At 38.0% G+C, this 17,719-nt stretch overlaps 1 protein-coding gene across 1 annotated transcript; it reads left to right on the top strand.

The window, feature by feature from the left end:
• The first annotated feature begins 3,630 nt into the window (after window positions 1–3,630).
• On the top strand, window positions 3,631–4,643 carry LOC143615873 (uncharacterized). The gene has a single exon (XM_077088879.1). It carries the CDS (start codon window positions 3,952–3,954, stop codon window positions 4,558–4,560), a length of 609 nt encoding a protein of 202 aa, XP_076944994.1. The 5' UTR covers window positions 3,631–3,951; the 3' UTR covers window positions 4,561–4,643.
• The last annotated feature ends 13,076 nt before the right edge of the window (window positions 4,644–17,719 follow it).

Raw genomic sequence — 17,719 nt, 5'->3', positions numbered from 1 at the left:
TTTTACATGATATTAAAATTAACGATATCCCACCGATATCGCACTGCGATAACCGATATCACAGATATCGGTCCTTGACCGATATCCGATATTTTTCCGCATCAACTGCTTAGCCGCAAACATGTCATGTGCATCTTCTTTGTTTGATTACCGTTTATGTAAAAGCATTGTTAACATGTAGAGTTTGTAGTCTCAAAAGAAACTTAACTACTATCATAAAGTGGGGGTCGTAGGGTGCCCGAGCACGTTGGCGGGTGAGGGGAGCTGCTTATAAAATATAACTTTTGTTATGGGTATGTAGTGGGTTTTATCGTAGTAAAATGGGTGTTAAACACCACCCCACCATGGCTTGGTGGGACGCGAAATTGATGGTCGCGATAGAGGTCATAGATGCAAGGAGGAAGAATTTGAACGTTGGTGGTAGGTGGAATGGTGTCCAACGGCTAGAACCAATAACAAAAGGAAAAAAAAAACAAATTAAATGAAGTCTATATATACCAATCAAACAAACAAAATATTCACTCACCACCTAAATCTTCTAATTTTTAAAGAAATATTAATTTTTCGTCATCATGTTCATCCCGGAGCTATTCATAGAAGTCGTTCTTGTCATTCCAAGTTGGTAGAACATATTTGAAAGTGCTGCCCACGTGACTACAACTAATTTGAAGTATTATTTTTTTAATGACTATGATTAATATTTGGTGATATAATCGCTAACTTGGTCTAGTGACAATACAATTAAAGTGGTTGTGAGTTATACTCTTGAGACATTGGGATGATAGTTGGAAAACAACTAGTTGTCAAAAAAAAATATTAACATTTGGTGATTTTTAAAATTTCAGCATTTATTAAACAAATTAACATGTCATGTTTGGTTACCAGGAATGAGATTATTCTTCACTTTATTATTATTAATTAATAAATAAGAATATTATTTAGTAACAATAAATATTATTATTGTTAGTAAACAATATTATTATAATTATCTTTTCATAATAATAATTATTATTAATATTAGTGAATATTATAATTAATGAAAATAGTAATAATAATTAATAAATAATATTAATAATAATATGATATTCATACTCACTAGATTTCAAGACCCGCACGTTGCATCCTTACTATTTAACCGAATAAAAATATCGTAAAAATGTTGAATAACACATACACGTGAAATGTTAACTCACCAAATTTATATATAATAATAATTCTAATACAATAATAGTCATATTATAATATACAAAACAATAATAATATTGGTAATACAACTATAATTATAATATAATATTGATATAATAATAATAACAATTATTATTATTATTATTTGGCGCATGCCTCAAAGCCTCAAAAAATTATTATTGGTAATAAGGACACCGCCCCACCAAAGCCTCGAAAAACTTTGGCGAATGTCCTTTTTGACAAAATCGCTCAGAGCCTGGGAGAAGTTTTTGGATTGTCCCCCAGACAGAAGGCGGTTATTGAATGCTTACAAGGGCCTCATGCCCAAGATTTTCTGACTGTTATCCCGATTGATGGCTTGGGCCAAAGCATGTCTGCGGTCGAGTATAGGGCCATTCTTAAGTACCGTTTGATGGTCCCAATGTACCCAGAAGACGAAACATGTCCGATCTGCCGTAAGGCTTGCCTGGATAAATTCGGAGAGCATGCGGTTCATTGCAAGGAGATGTCTGGGTTCAAATACCGACATAATTGGGTGCGAGACGTTCTTTGAGACATCTTAAGGCGAGCTGGGATATCAGCTAAAAAGGAAGCCCCCGTAAACTTCCTTACCACGGAAGGGAGATCCACTCTACGACTGGCAGATTTGCTCGTCTTTGGTTGGGCCGGGGGAAAACACGCTTGTGTTGACTTCACAGGGGGTATCTCCTTTAGCTGGTTTGAGGGATAATGGGTTTGTAGCTGGGCAAGCAATGAAAAGGGCTGAAACGAAGAAGGTGGAGAAACATGCAAAAGCCTGCGAAGAAAACCAACATGTTTTTGTCCTTCTGGCTTTTGATACCTTTGGCTCCTTGGCACCGGAAGCTATCCGTTTTCTAACCAGGGTCCAACAGGTTGTGCATAGCAATGTGTCGACTCCAAAGGGGCAGGGGTATGTCTTTAGCATGTTAGGGTTTGCAATTCAGAAAGGGGTGGCGGCGCAGCTTGTTGTCCGCCTACCTGCTATATTGATGTAATATATATGTTTCTATATATTAAAAAAAATTATTATTTATTTTAACTATAATATAATATTGATATAATAATAACAACAATTATTATTATTATTATTTATTGTATCCTTTTATTCTTTGAAGGATTGAAAAAAACGACCAATTCTCAAAATATGACATTTGAGGAGAGAGAATCTTAAAATAGGCCAAAAGTTTAAAACTTCTCAAAATACGCTATTGAAATCTATCTCCGTCGTGCCATTTGGTTTTCCCACTGATGATTTCCATCCCCCAATGGAACAGTGACACGTGTAAAGATGCTGACCCCCACCCGTGAGATTTCAAAGGAAATCCGTCTGACCCGAGAGATTTCAAAGAAAATTCGTCTTACCCGTGAGATTTCAAACCAAAACAGTATCCTTCGTGAGTTTTTGAAAAAAATTAAATCCAACTCATTCCACCATTGATTCACCACCACCGCCGCCACGCACACCGTCACCTGCTGGAAAACAGAGAAGACGATGGAACCATTGATTCACCACCACCGCCACTTGCCGGAAATCGCGGAAGACGACAAAACTATAGATTCACCACCACCGCCACTTGCCGGAAACAAGAGAAGAAGACGGATGCATATATGTTGATGTTGGAAGGCGAAATAGTTGATTTCACCACGAAATGGAGGCTAGCACGAAGACAACGGTGGTCGGATATGTTGATGTTGGATAGTGAGGCGACGGTGACCGGATATGGTGATGTTGGATGTTGAATACGACGGTGGCCGAAAATGGTGAATGCGACGGTAGTTGAAGATAGTGTGAATATTTCAAATAAGATGGTGGTGGTGAATCAAAGAAATGATGTGGTGGTGGTGAATCAATGGTGGATGGAGGTGAATTCAAACTTTATTCAAATCTCACGAAGGAGATGGTTTTCAAGTAAACGGTTTTGGTATCAAAAGTTCACGGGTCAGACGGATTTTGGTTGAAATTTTACGGGTTAGATGGATTTGGATTGAAAATCTCACTGGTAAGACGGATTTGGCTTGAAATCTCACATATTTGGCATAAATCCAAATGCACGACGGAGATGGATTTGTCTTGAAATCTCATGAGTGAATGGATCATTATGAAAATTTTTAAATTTTTTTTGCCTAAATTAAAAATCCCTCTTTCCTTGACCTATTTTAGGAATTTTTCTCAAAAAAAAATCTTAAAGAAATAAAATTTTTATAAATGAAGAGGGTGTCAATCCTTAACAAATAATTCATTCAATTGAAATGATTGATTTCATCTTTCTAAACACTACTTTATACTTATGACCATAACAACATTATTTAATTGTGTTATTTAATTGTGTAATGAATAAATAAATAAAAGTTAATGAACAGAAAATCAAGTTGTCCTTTAAAAAACCTACAAATAGAGAGATGTAACACAAAAATTTAAATGCGTAATAAATAAAGGTAGAGGGAGTAGAAAATGCATTATTAAAAGCATTTAATTAAAAGGGGTAACATAACCTAACCATGGTTAAGTAATCAACCAACACCAAAATATTCTCCTCACAATATCCTCCAAAGTTGTCGATAATTACAACCATACCACCACCACCCCTCTATAAATTAAGCCTCGGACCAGAGCTAGGTTTGCCCAACTGAAGAGCCAAGGGCGCTTCAGTAAATTCACCATCTCCTACCCTACACTCTCTCTTTTTCCTTTTCTCTCTCACACACAAACACCACAAAACACGCACTCACTTTCTCTCTCTAAAAATGGGCACATCTTCTAGAAAATCAAACTCACCGGCGTTTCAACGGTCACGTTCTCAGTCCGGACGGTACGGCAGCAATTCATCGGCGTTTGCATCATCAACGAGTTCAGGTTTTTATTCATCTCCATCGTCAAGTCATGTTTACAGCCGTTCGTCATCTCCGACACGTGTTAATCTCAACGGACCTGCTCCGGTGACGTCATCGTCGGTTAAATTCTCGTTATCGAACCGGTCCGGATCTCCGAACCGGTCGATGACGGTGAATCCACGAGATCAGGTTGTACGGAAGCCAAACGCTCGGAATCCGTTGAAGAATATACCGAAGAAGACGTGTATGTGTTCGCCTACAACGCATCCAGGATCGTTCCGGTGTAGCTTGCATAAAAATTATAATATCAGCCAGACGTACTCGCCGAACCGGTTGAATGCTCGTAGATCCGCGATGGCGAACTCGCTTGTGCGAATCGGTACCGTTGAAGGTGGAGATCTGGTGAAACGAGCCCTAGCGGCGTTGATCCGGCCGTCGTCGCATCAGCAGCGGCGGAGATCGGCGTTTCAGCCGAGACCTAGCCGGCTATCGGTTATGTCTAAGGCGGATGATTGTGATTAGTTGTTCGGTTACAGGTTTGGTAAAATTTTATACATCTTACCTTCAATTCGACGAAATGAAATCTATCCTTAAGTTTTGAGACACCGATGATGAACCTCTTTTGTACATGGATCATGGATGATGATGATGATGATGATGATGATGATGATGATATTATATATTGGACTTCAACTTCAATTCATAAACCTAACTAATAAGTAAACAAATTAAAATTCTAATTAATCTATAACTAAAACTTAAATTAAACATTCATACGCTTTTCGTGTGGTTTGTGTATTGAATAATTTGATTGTTGATTGACGGTTGACCCATCTGTATTCGCAGCATCAGATTCCGTGTTGCGTATGTTACGTGCCGTGGAATCCGTGCAATGTTCCGTTAGTCGACACCGTATTCCGTCATTTCGCCGTTATTGTTGAAGAACATGGGCCGTTTGGTGGCGGATGCCTTACGTGTAAGGTATTGTTTACTTTTTGTTGAATTTTGAATTTTGTTGAATTTAATTTATTATTAATATTATTATTGTTTATGACGGTTCACGCAACAGGAATGATGGTAAAGATTTTGACCTTGACATTGGATAAGGCTGAGGGGTGTGGGGGGCGCGAGTGGGGGCGCGAGTGGGGGCTCTGGTCAATAATATTATAACGTGTGGCAGAGAGAGAAACTGGATAAGGGGGGTGTTGGAGCCCCCGTTGGAGCCCCTGGCCCTGGTGTGGAAGGGCTCCAGCGGATTTTTTTTTATTTTTTTATAAATATGTTCAAAAAACGTATTATTAAAAAAACTCATAAATTATTAAAAAAAACACACATTAATGAAAAAACACATTAATATCTAAAAATAAAATAAAAATAAAAGTACTAAAAAAAAACATTATTCTTATTCTTCGGCTTGGTCTTCTTCGATCAACCTCTTTCGGATTTTTTTAAAAAAAAGTTTGGAAGATGGGTTGATTTTGGGTTTTTTTTGAAGTTGTGGTAATTGTTTTATGTGAAATGGGTTATATATAGGAAGAAAAAACTTTTTTTTTTATTAAATAAGAGCCTAACGGCTCATTTTAAATGTCCAACGGCTAGATCACACTTTCCCATGTCTCTTTACGCCCATCCTCACCCGCTAACAGGCTTGCGCCTGCTTTGTTTTTCGTGCTCGCGCCCCGATAGCACCACAGGTGGTGTGGTGCTAGCGCCTGGGGGCGCGAGCGGAGGGGCTTTAGCGCCCCCGTTGAAGCCCCACACCCCTCAGCCTAAGTGGGAACGTGAATTGGTATGCCTTTCTAGACAAGTTAAAAACCCTTTCTGGAGAAGTTATAACCGTTGGATCTTTCACACGTTAAAGACACCTAAGGCTGAGGGGTGTGGGGGGCTTTAATGGGGGCTCCAACCAATAATATTATGACGTGTGGCAGAGAGAGAAACTGGATAAGGGGGGTGTTAGAGCCCCCGTTGGAGGGGCTCCAGCGAATTTTTTTTTTATTTTTTTTATAAATATATTCAAACAACGTATTTTTAAAAAAACTCATAAATTATTAAAAAAACACACATTAATAAAAAAACACATTAATATCTAAAAATAAAATAAAAATTAAAGTACTAAAAAAAACATTCTTCTTATTCTTCGGCTTGGTCTTCTTCGATCAACCTCTTTCGGATACGTTCCTTTTGCTTTTCCATTAACATTTGATCGACCGGATTTAGGTTACTGAAGTCTCTTGTAAGAAAGTCCAAATCTCTCATTCGACTTTTTTCCTTTTTGTCATAAGAGACCACCTCCATGGTTTTGTTGAATTTATTGAGGGATTCAACAAGATTGGCGATGTTTACGGCTTCCCCCTCAGCCGGTTTTTTCCCCTTGGCGTCCCTTCCCAATGGCCACCTCCTCGGCGGTGAAGACGTTTCCTCCTCCGCAATGTTTAGGTCGAATCCAACGCGGCAATCCGACCCGGTTGAAGTGCTATACGCTCCAGACGAACTAGTTTTAGTCCGTTTCGGCCTTACTTCCGCATCAAAGTCCGGCGCCACCAGCTTAACCCACTTGGAACACCTTTTCAACCTCTCCCACAACTTTAAATCGTCCAACGTCTTCACCATCCCATACCTCCGCAAACACTCCTGCTTCCACTCTTCGACCGTGAAATTGTAAACCGCCAAATCATCACTGCCACTTGGTCTCATACGACCGCTGTTCCTGTTGAAAAGATTAGTAAACAAGCCGACAAATTTTCTGATTTCGGACCACCGACCCGAAATCATATCGGCGTTCCGCTCTGTACTTCCAACGAGCATGTAGAACGTCTCACTAACCTTTGTCCAAAAAATCTTGCTCTTTTGGTAGTCGGCTGCAAAATGACTAAATAAATTAGATTTGCATTTAACTTTTTTATTTAACTTTTTTATTAAAAATCATTTTTAAAAACGTTAAAACAATTACCGCAACTCCGATCCTCAGAAATGACTATCCAAGCCCGACACAAGGCTTCCTTCTCATCCGATGACCACGGAGTGGCTTTCCGTTTCGTCCTCGGAGTCGAAGCCGGTCCCGACCCGTCCGTTGCAACTTGTTTTTTCCGGTGGACGCGTCTTTTTGGTCCCGTAGCTTCACCGTGTGATTCTTGTGTCTCCGGAACAACAAAGTTAGGAGACGGTTGTGTGTTGGATGGTTGAAAGCCGGATGATTCTTGCGGCTCCGAATAAAACATCGGTGGGTGCGGTGACGACCATAAATCATCGTCAAGATAATCTGAATCAAGGTTTGGGAACCAATTTCCAGCCATTTTTTTTAAAAAAAGTTGAGAAGATGAATTGATTTTGGGTGAAGGTTTGAAGTTTTGGTATAAAAATGGGTGAAATGGGGTATAATTATATAGGAAAAATATTTTTTTTTTTTTGGTTTGTTCGGCTCCGAACGGTCAAAAAACCATCAAAAGTTGTGCAGCCCTCTCTCTTCTCCCGCTAACCGGCTCACGCCTGCATTGTTTTTCGCGTTAGCGCCCCCGCTAGCGCCCTGGTGGTGTGGTGTTAGCGCCTGGGGGCGCGAGCGGAGGGGCTCTAGCGCTCCCGTTGAAGCCCCACACCCCTCAGTCTAATACCTAGTCATGGGCTTGGGAGTGAACTTTGAAGACATAATTTAAAAAATTCATTATAAAAAAGAAAAAATTCCTAAAATGGGAAAAATGTTATATTAAAACGGCCATATAACCACTTCTTTAAAGTAAGCGAGATTTTACAACCCGTTCGCTGTGTTGGGTTTGTGACTGAGAAAATAAATTAGTGAACATTTAAAAATGTTAACGTTACTCATAAGTCGTAACACAAATGTAACCCCCTATCACTAAACGAAAAGTCATGATGATACTTGAAAAAACTCGAAATTGAATTAAACCACTCAAGGTTCAGAGCTCCGCCATGACTGTGACATAGGTTACCACGCCAAATAGCGGAGCTATCATATTAGCATAGGATGAAGATTCAAGAGACAAACGAACAACAACATAAAAGCACCACCCATAGCTGTTACTGACGGTCGGAAATGGCATGTCACACATGCACTGACGCGTCAACCTATAACTGCAAAACACCACCACAACTCTTGCATACCATTGCTTGCCACCGGCACCATCTCACCATCGTGATGTTTACTGAGACGATATCTAGGGTTTCCATCTACCACAATGAAAAGTTGGGGCAAATGACAGTGAGGCAAGGCGGCATCTAGGGTTTGATCATCGCTTGATACCAAAATGGACAGTGAGTTGTGGTGGTTAAGAAGTTGCCAAAATTGTAGATTGTATCTAGGTTTTTTATTTACGTTGGTCGTTGACAGGGACGATGAGGTTACACAAGCTAGCGGTAGCTGGTGACCGCCAGAGGTGAGTGGTGGCTGCCAAAAGTGCATTCGGCGGTGGCTGTTGGTGACTTGCAAAGTTGACTAGTGGTTGCGAGGCAACCTGAAATACAACTGAGTAAATATGATAGGTGGTGCAAGTGCTGAGTGAACAGGAGAAGTGCAAACGGGGTGAGATTCTGTAAACAAACCGAATGTTCAGCGAATAGTTTGTTTATGTTCGGTCGTTTAATAAATGAACGAACATGAACATAGCCCCCTTCCATTTAATTGTGTTCGTGAATGTTTAGTAATGTGTTCATAAACGTCCGTCCATATCTTGTTCATGAAAGTTTTTTCTATTTCTATTATGTTGTTTAAATATTTTATATTCTTTAATTTATTACCCATAACATAAAATAGGAAATCATATTCTTACATTGTTTTTGAATTGTTTCCATTTCCTTTCTCAATATTCATGTTAATAAATATATCGATCTCAATCTCTAGGATCCGCCAATTTTATTTTCGATCGTGAACACATTCAATACCTTAATGAACGAATACGAACATAAAATCTCGTTCGGTAGCGTTCGTGAACACATTATTTATTTAACAAATGAACATGAACAAGGTCTTGTTCGCGTCCGTTTGCATCCCTGGACCAGAATGAAGAGATCCATAGTGCAACTTATAGAGCCTTAAGTACAACTGAAATTTTTTTATATCATTTGAAAGGAACAATTAACATCTCGTACTGGAAATCTGCCAATCAATTTATAGAATAATAAGATCATCGCAATACACTGGCTGTGGGACCCATTCACTTAGCTAGAGTTACGCTGGCAAGTAGGACATTACATAAAGTGATAAAATCGAATTAAGTAATTAGAGCATTTACATCAGGTACTCCAGAAACTCTGTGAGAGGAATCTCTAAAAATTTTTAAAGAATGGTGAGTGGTTGTGAGTAGAGCAGAGAGAAATTTTTAAGAAGATGGATAAATTTTGAGTAAATTTGGAGAACCACTGTTCATTCTCTATTTATTTTTTAATATATTTAAAATTGGTTGTGAGTGGAGGAGAGAGAAATGATAATGATAAAGATGTAAAAAAATATTATTTAATTGTATATGAGAGAGAAAATATAGTGTTTTTTAGTGTAATTATAGAGATAGAGATAGATAAGGTAATATGAATGCTCTTAGAGCATTCTCATCCAACCCCTCATATTATGTGAGGGGTGTTTTTATAATTTAGAGAGTGATTCAAGGTGTTGTGAGTGAAGAGTTTTTATATTTTAGAAAAAGTAGTGATTTTTCTGTATATTTGAAAAGTTACTGTTCATCTCCTATAATTTTTTAATATATTTTGAAAGTGGTTGTGAGTGAAGGAAAGAGAAAAGGTAATGATAAAAGGTATAAAAAATATTATTTAATTGAAATGGAGAGAGAAAATAAAATGAGTTTTAGTATAATTTTTGGTTTGAAGATAGGGGGTGGGATGAGAATGCTCTTACAACCAAACCTGATAAAAAATGATGGGTTGATAAATGAGAAAATTCCAAAAATTGACCAAAAAGAGGAGATAAAATCCCAAAATAGCATCTATTTTTCCAAAATTTCATAAAAATCACTCAAAATTTGCAGATTTTTACTACTTTTGAAAGGAAACCGTCGGCTCAAATAACTGTTGCGAAACCCTTCGTTTTTGAAATACGAGTTTTTGAAACCCGTCGCTTTTGACCAACTTTTACAAAACACGTTTTTTATCAACTTTTACGAAACTCGTCGCTTTTGAAACCCTCGTTTTTTACCAAGTTTTGAAATTTTGTTTTTTAATATTTAATTATTATAATTAATTTCATTTATATTTTATTTTTCTTTTATAACTTTTGAACTATAAAGTTCAATAAAGTACTATTTTTGAATATACTGTTGAGATGAGCTTATTTTTATATACGTGCCAATATAAAATTTACTCATTCGACACGTAGATAAAAATAAGGTCGTCTCAACGGTATATTCGGAATTTTAGAAACTTTATATTTCAAAGATATAAACAAAAAGCAAAATATAAATTAAATTAATTATAATAGTTAAATAACAAATAAAACAAAATTTCTAAACTTGGTAAAAATCAATGGATTTCAAAAATTCGAATTTAAAAAACGATGAGTTTTGTAAAAATTGGTCATAAACGATGGGCCTCATTCAAAAATTGCCTGAGCCGATGTATTTGGAGCACGTGGAAGATTTTGATTGGCTCAAACAAAACTCGTCGGCGAAGACGGATTTGATGTAAAACTTGTCTGCGCCGATGGGTTTTGGAGGGGCTTTTATGGAATCTTGAAAAATGAGGGTTATTTTGAGATTTTCTCTCATCTTTTGGGTCATTTTGTGAATTTTCTCTCGGTTAAATGTCATTATGAAAATTGAAATTAGCGGGTTGGGTTTGGTTATCCGTATTTTCATAAATGGCAAAACTAACCAAACGAGTTTTTAGTAAATCCATGATTAACCGTACCGACCCAATACATATAACCGAATGATTGTGTTTAAAACTCAAATTATTAAAGCCAATTGTAAAAAAAACAATTTAATTATTGGTTAAAAAATTTTAAGGGTAAACTTTTAGCCCAATTACATAATTACGGGCCATTTTATTCAGAGCCGATCATTACAAGAACTGATCTAGTTCACGGGTTAACCGAAGTTGGCGTGAGTTTGAAGGGTAAGATTTGAGAAGATTCATGTGAAAATAGTGAAAGGCATTTATTTTGTTTATGTTGGATAACTAGCTGTTGGACTACATGTTGTGTTAGTCGTCGGACAACGACATGTTCGACCCCACTATCCCACATAATTCAAAACTGGCGGTACCGTGTGGGTGTGCGGTATTTTCACGAAAACTGATTCGCCACGTCCTCCATATCACCTTCATCATTTATGATTTATCCATTCCCATCGGCATGAGAGTTTCACCACTATTTAAAGGTTTGTATATGTTAGCAATGTGGTAAAAATCGTTAGTCGCTAGTTGGGTGGTGGGGTAAGGACTAGCGATTAATTGGATTTGAATTTATATGTAAATTTTCAAAGATACATATATATTTCAATTTTATGTATAATATTTTCAATTTTAACCGATTTGGACAAATGGGGATTAATCGGCTACAAGTCGGTGGGGGCATCGACTAGCGATTAATCGGAGATTAATCGACGTGTAGTCGGGATTTTTGCAACCATGTATGTTAGAGATGGCAATTTGTTAGGTTTGGGACTAGTCTAGGTAATCTCAACTCGATTACAAAAAAAATGTCCTATACTCGGCCCAAATCCGTCGACTATTTATCAGGCAATTACATTTCGGGTACCTGTACATCCGTGAGTTTCCGAGCATACCTATAAGTTTATTAAAATACTCGTTGGGTATACTTCCACCATTGATATAGTACTTAAAATAAATGGAATGAAAACAATCATGTCGAGTTATAATCATGTATCTACTATTATAATAAACAAAAATAATGCTTGTGTCATATGTCACCTAATTGACTTATTTTTTGCCAAGTGGTATTCTTACCTTGCAACATTTAATTCATAATTTCTTTAATTAAAACAAATCAATTAAAACATTCATTAACAAGATAAAAACCTTTCTTAACAAGCTCTAATGAGATATTTTTTCCTAAATCCCTATTCCGATTGTATGCAACACACTAATGATACCCCAAATATTTTCCGACTGAAGCATAAGATAACAACAGATTAATTATTCGATTAACGCCTCCATATGTCGAATGATTGTATGTTTCGATTACGTTGTCCAATATTTTCCACTTTGCATCCATTTATTGTATGTACACTTTGAATGTGATGGCTTTTTCAAAAACTTATTGGAATAGGGCGCATGCCTCTGTTCATTTTTTTATTAAGCAACATAAATTATTTTGTTTTTACTTTAATTACATGTTTTTATCGATCGATATGGCCAAGTTTCTTTAAAGTTGTTCTCCATCCACACATACATTATCTGGTAAACATTTTTTTAATTATTATTATTGTTATTATTTATTTTAGACAATTTCTCAATATGAATGAAAAACTTGGATTATTTATACTTAGTTATATTTAATTTAGGTGTTACGGACTAGATATACACAATTATCTAATCAGCATAACAATTTTTCTTCTATTTGTGAATTCATCACAACTTCCTATTGATCTGTACTTAGAGTAAAAATATGAGAAAAAAAGTTCATGGCTTCATTGAATCTAAGTTTCTTGACAATAAAGTTTTTCGACAAAAAGAAGGTTTTGATTTCTATTGAGTGACTCGTGTTCATATAATTGACTATAGCAGTGGGTTGGGTTTATGTTTTCTTTTTCTAGAATTAATAAGTTATGATTATATTTGTAAAGTATATGACTGTAGAAAAGTATCGAATCAAACTTATAACTTATTTGTTGAAGTGCGATCCAAGTTTTTATTTACATGGAGTTATATTTGCATAAGTGTGATTGTAGGTAGGGTTTTCAAGTCAGTTTTTCAAGGTATCCTACTTTCTTTTGCCGGGTAATTGAGTAATTTTATTTTCTACACATAATATTTTATCTATGTATATGCAAAGACATAAGTTGTAATTTGTTATAATTGGTTTGATGTATATTTGTTAGGGAAAAGCTAAATTCTACCGTCTCTGTTGTATTGGAGTATTGCCTCATCTAAGTATTGCTTTTGATTAATTCAACTTTGGCTTATGCAACTAAGATGACAATCTTTGATTATTTTTCCGCATTGTATGTTTCATAGTTCACTGGTCAATACAAGTCAAGTATGTTTGATTGAACAAGTTATGGATTTATAAAGTCAAGTATGTGTTATAGTGAATTGGTAAATTGTCATTAGGTTTATTTTGGACAAATGAAATGTCACTCAAAGTACAAATATAACTTTTTTTTATCTTACGCTATTATTGTATATTTGAGTAGGAACATACATAAGTTTCTTAAATATATTTATGTTGTTGTTGTTGTTATTATTATTGTTTTTTTTATTATTATTATCAACCTTCATAACTAATCAGAAACCAAAGTCTATTATTTATCGGATACTATTTTAAAGAAAAGAAAAACGAGAACTAAGTGATACCTTTGTTTTTAAGAACCCTAAACAATATATGAATTTTAGCATTTTATTTTTTCAACCCGTGTAGCACACGGGTTTTTAAACTAGTGTATATGATATATAATCTTTAACATATACAAACCCTTAAATAGACCTTAATGAATATGTGTATTTTGTATTTAAATAAGTGTGAAAGAAGTGGAGCGAGATGTAGAAGCAGTCTGGAGGAGATGGCAAAGTGGTACCGCATGAAAACACCGCCCATTAAGGGGGGCGCCGTAAACTAGGTGGTGTGACTTTGGTCCCAGGGTGAGGTGCAACATGACCCATTGACCCCCACCCTAAGTGGTACCGCATGACATGTTGGGTGTTGAGTATAAGCTGTTTAGACCATGTGTAGTCGTAAAGCTCCACTACCAGGGGTTATGCGTCACGTGGCGCCCAGTCAGAGTTATGGTTTTGTACAAAAACAGGCTGTAGTCATAACTCTCCACTACCAGGGGTTATGCGCCACGTGGCGCCCAGTCATTATCAATTTTAATATAATCCAACGGCTCCAAATGGCCCCAACAGCTATTTTTTTGGATTTGTGTGCCATTTCTTGCGTTTTGTATATAACGCAGCCAAAATAACATATCCTATAACGCGGGGGGGGGGGGGGGCGGTGTACCCCCCGCGTTTTCGGTCAAAACGTTGATGGCAACGTTACCACTACACATGGTCTAATAGGCAATACTACTATAACAAGAGCTAACAAATGAAATTATCAATTATATTTATGAAATACGTTAAACGAATGATGGTATTCGTAATTTTAACTAAACATAAGAATAACACAATATAATTTACCGTCTATTTCTTTTAAATAAACACAGATCAATTCAAGAAAAATGGCTATTATGACAAACATTTGAATAAGGTGGCTTCATTTTTTTACTTTTTTGAACGGCAACAAAACAAGTTTAAAAATAAAATGAGTGAAAAAAATATGATAATAGGTAAAAACATATGTTAAATGCGAAAATAAAATATATGATTTACTTTATTTAAAGATGACAAGTTTAGAAAACCTAGAATAAAAAGTTTTCTCTGCTTCGCAAGGGCGGTGCCAAACATATGTTATACTTTAAATTTTATAAATCAACTCGTTGTATTTCAATTCATTTTTTTTATTTGATTTGGTCAACAAGTTTATACTTATTGTTTTTATGAATGTGAATACAAATTGTTAAATATACATTCTTGTTTAAGAAATCCCTCGAAGGAGGTTGCAAACTGGCAGGGTCGGCTCAACGAATGCGGAGACCTAAATCGAAACAATAATTTTTAGCATTTTCATGACAATTGTAAAGAAAACAAATTGATTATTAAAAATTTTGAACTCATAACGTATACTTTATTAACAACCAAGCCTATCACCACACCAATACATTACTTTGAGTTTACTTTACCCATTATAATAAATCTATATATAATGTTTTTTTTTACTAAGAGGCCTTAATTAAGTGTGGGCCTAACTTGTTTTCGCTGTACCACGAGCCACTTATGTAAACCGGTGACGATGTATCATTATACCTTACCTAACATATAAAAACGACAATAAAAGTTGGTCTAGGCAAAAAATATAAGTAAAGTAAAAAGCCTCGTGTAGGGGTATGGTACTAAAACCCGGTTCTACGACCCTAAATCTATTATGTTTGGCTTATTTTATTACATGGACTAATACAGTGTTATTGGGCTGAGGGGGTTTTGTGGAGGTAACCCTAACTGGGCTAGGCCCATTAGGGTATCATGATGGTGGCCATGAGACTCTCTATATAAGGAGGTCTCCACCTCCTTATTAGTGGTCATGCTCAATAAGAGCCACCACCACTTTTTGTGTCTGTGAACAAGAAATCCTCAGGATATCTTAGCAGTCACCTCCACACCCCCGAAAACCATTGCAGGTCTCAACATTGCAGGTCGCCGGCGCAGCCGCAGAAGAAGAAGATCAAGACGTGGTTCGTTCATCTCGAAAATCCGTGGAAACATCGTCATGGATCAGGTCAGATTCATTTCGTGCTTCGACATTGGCGCCATCCGTGGGACGGCAACGAACTGCCCTTCGATCTTCATCTCGGCTGTCAGATCTCTCCCAGGAAAAACCCAGATCTGGAAGTTTACAGAAAAAGGCTTCAAAGCTTGTTCTATTAAAGCTCAAAAAGATCCATAGATCTAAAAAGAGGCTTCCAGATCTGGGCAAGAAGAAACGGCCTGATTCGAATGATCAGGTCTCCGGATCTATGATGGTTTTAAATCTGCTCCGGGCTTCAGATCTGTCCAGATCTGATTTACAGATTTAGGTCTAGATTACAGACCTGGATTTTAGGTCTAAAGTTGCAAATCTGACTCTAAAATTGCAGATCCAGAAATTACCAGACTTTCGCCGCCATGTACGCACGCCCGCGGATTCTCACTCCGCAGCCGTGCCTGTGCCGCCGCGGAAACCACCATCTGGGTTTTGCGCAAGAGACCTCCGCCATGCACGCGCACTCACGAGTCACCACTCCATCGCCGTGCATGCGCGCATCAGGCTACGCGCCAAACTTCAAGGTTGGGAATCCTCCTAATATCCCATATGGCTACGCGCCAAACTTTAAGGTTGGGAATCCTCCTAATATCCCATATGGCTAAGCGCCAAATTTCAAGGTTGGGAATCCTCATAATATCCCATATGGCTACGCGCCAAGGTTGGGAATCCTCATAATATCCCATATGGCTACGCGCCAAACTTAAAGGTTGGGAATCCTCATAATATCCCATATGGCTACGCGCCAAACTTAAAGGTTGGGAATCCTCATAATATCCCATATGGCTACGCGCCAAACTTAAAGGATGGGAATCCTCATAATATCCCATATGGCTATGCGCCAAACTTAAAGGATGGGAATCCTCATACCACATGCTCACGCATCACATATGCTCACGCATATCACACATGCTTGCGCTTCACATGCTCACGCGTCACAGTCTACACGCACGCGCATGCAACATCTGCGCGTGGCGCATAACACAAAACCAAAGTCTACGCGCACGCGCATGCAACATCTGCACGTGGCGCAAAGTAGCTCGTAAGCCGCCTCACGCGCAAGCTCCACTATTATTACAGCTCATAAGACGCCTCGCGCGCAAGCTGTCATTATTCTTTTAGCTCGTAAGACGCTTCGCGCGCAAGCTCTATTATTATAGCTCGTAAGACGCCTCGCGCGCAAGCTTTTTATTATTCATGCAGCTCATAAGACGCCTCGCGCGCAAGCTGTTATTATTATTATAGCTCGTAAGACGCCTCACGCGCAAGCTTTTATTATTCATGCAGCTCATAAGACGCCTCGCGCGCAAGCTGTTATTATTATTATAGCTCGTAAGACGCCTCACGCACAAGCTTTTATTATTCACACAGCTCATAAGACGCCTCACGCGCAAGCTGTCATTTTTCTTACAGCCCGTAAGTCGCCTCACGCGCAGGCTTTATTATTCACACAGCTCATAAGACGCCTCGCGCGCAAGCTGTTATTATTCTTATAGCTCGTAAGACGCTTCGCGCGCAAGCTTTTTATTATTCATGCAGCTCATAAGACGCCTCGCGCGCAAGCTGTTATTATTATTATAGCTCGTAAGACGCCTCACGCGCAAGCTTTTATTATTCACACAGCTCATAAGACGCCTCGCGCGCAAGCTGTCATTTTTCTTATAGCTTGTAAGTCGCCTCTCGCGCGCAGGCATTATTATTCTTAGCTCGTAAGACGCCCCTCGCGCGCAGGCTTTATTATCCTCAGCTTGTAAGTCGCCCCGCGCGCCAGCTTAATTATTATTCTCATAGCTCGTAAGGCGCCTCACGCGCAGGCTATATCATTCTCAGCTCGTAAGACGCCTCTCGCGCGCAGGCTTTATTATTCTTAGCTCGTAAGTCGCCTCTCGCGCTCAGGCTTTATTATTCTTAGCTCGTAAGACGCCTCACGCGCAGGCTTTATTATGCTACAGCTCGTAAGACGCCCCTCGCGCGCAGGCTTTATTATCCTCAGCTTGTAAGTTGCCCCGCGCGCCAGCTTAATTATTATTCTCATAGCTCGTAAGGCGCCTCACGCGCAGGCTATATCATTCTCAGCTCGTAAGACGCCTCTCGCGCGCAGGCTTTATTATTCTTAGCTCGTAAGTCGCCTCTCGCGCG

This window comes from Bidens hawaiensis, unplaced genomic scaffold, assembly GCF_021521415.1.
Source record: "Bidens hawaiensis isolate Kalapana, Puna unplaced genomic scaffold, B.hawaiensis_p1.1 tig00044777_1, whole genome shotgun sequence".
Classification (NCBI taxonomy): Eukaryota; Viridiplantae; Streptophyta; class Magnoliopsida; order Asterales; family Asteraceae; genus Bidens; species Bidens hawaiensis.
The sequence above is the reverse complement of the archived record's forward strand: the minus strand, read 5'-3'. Positions and strand labels throughout refer to the sequence as shown.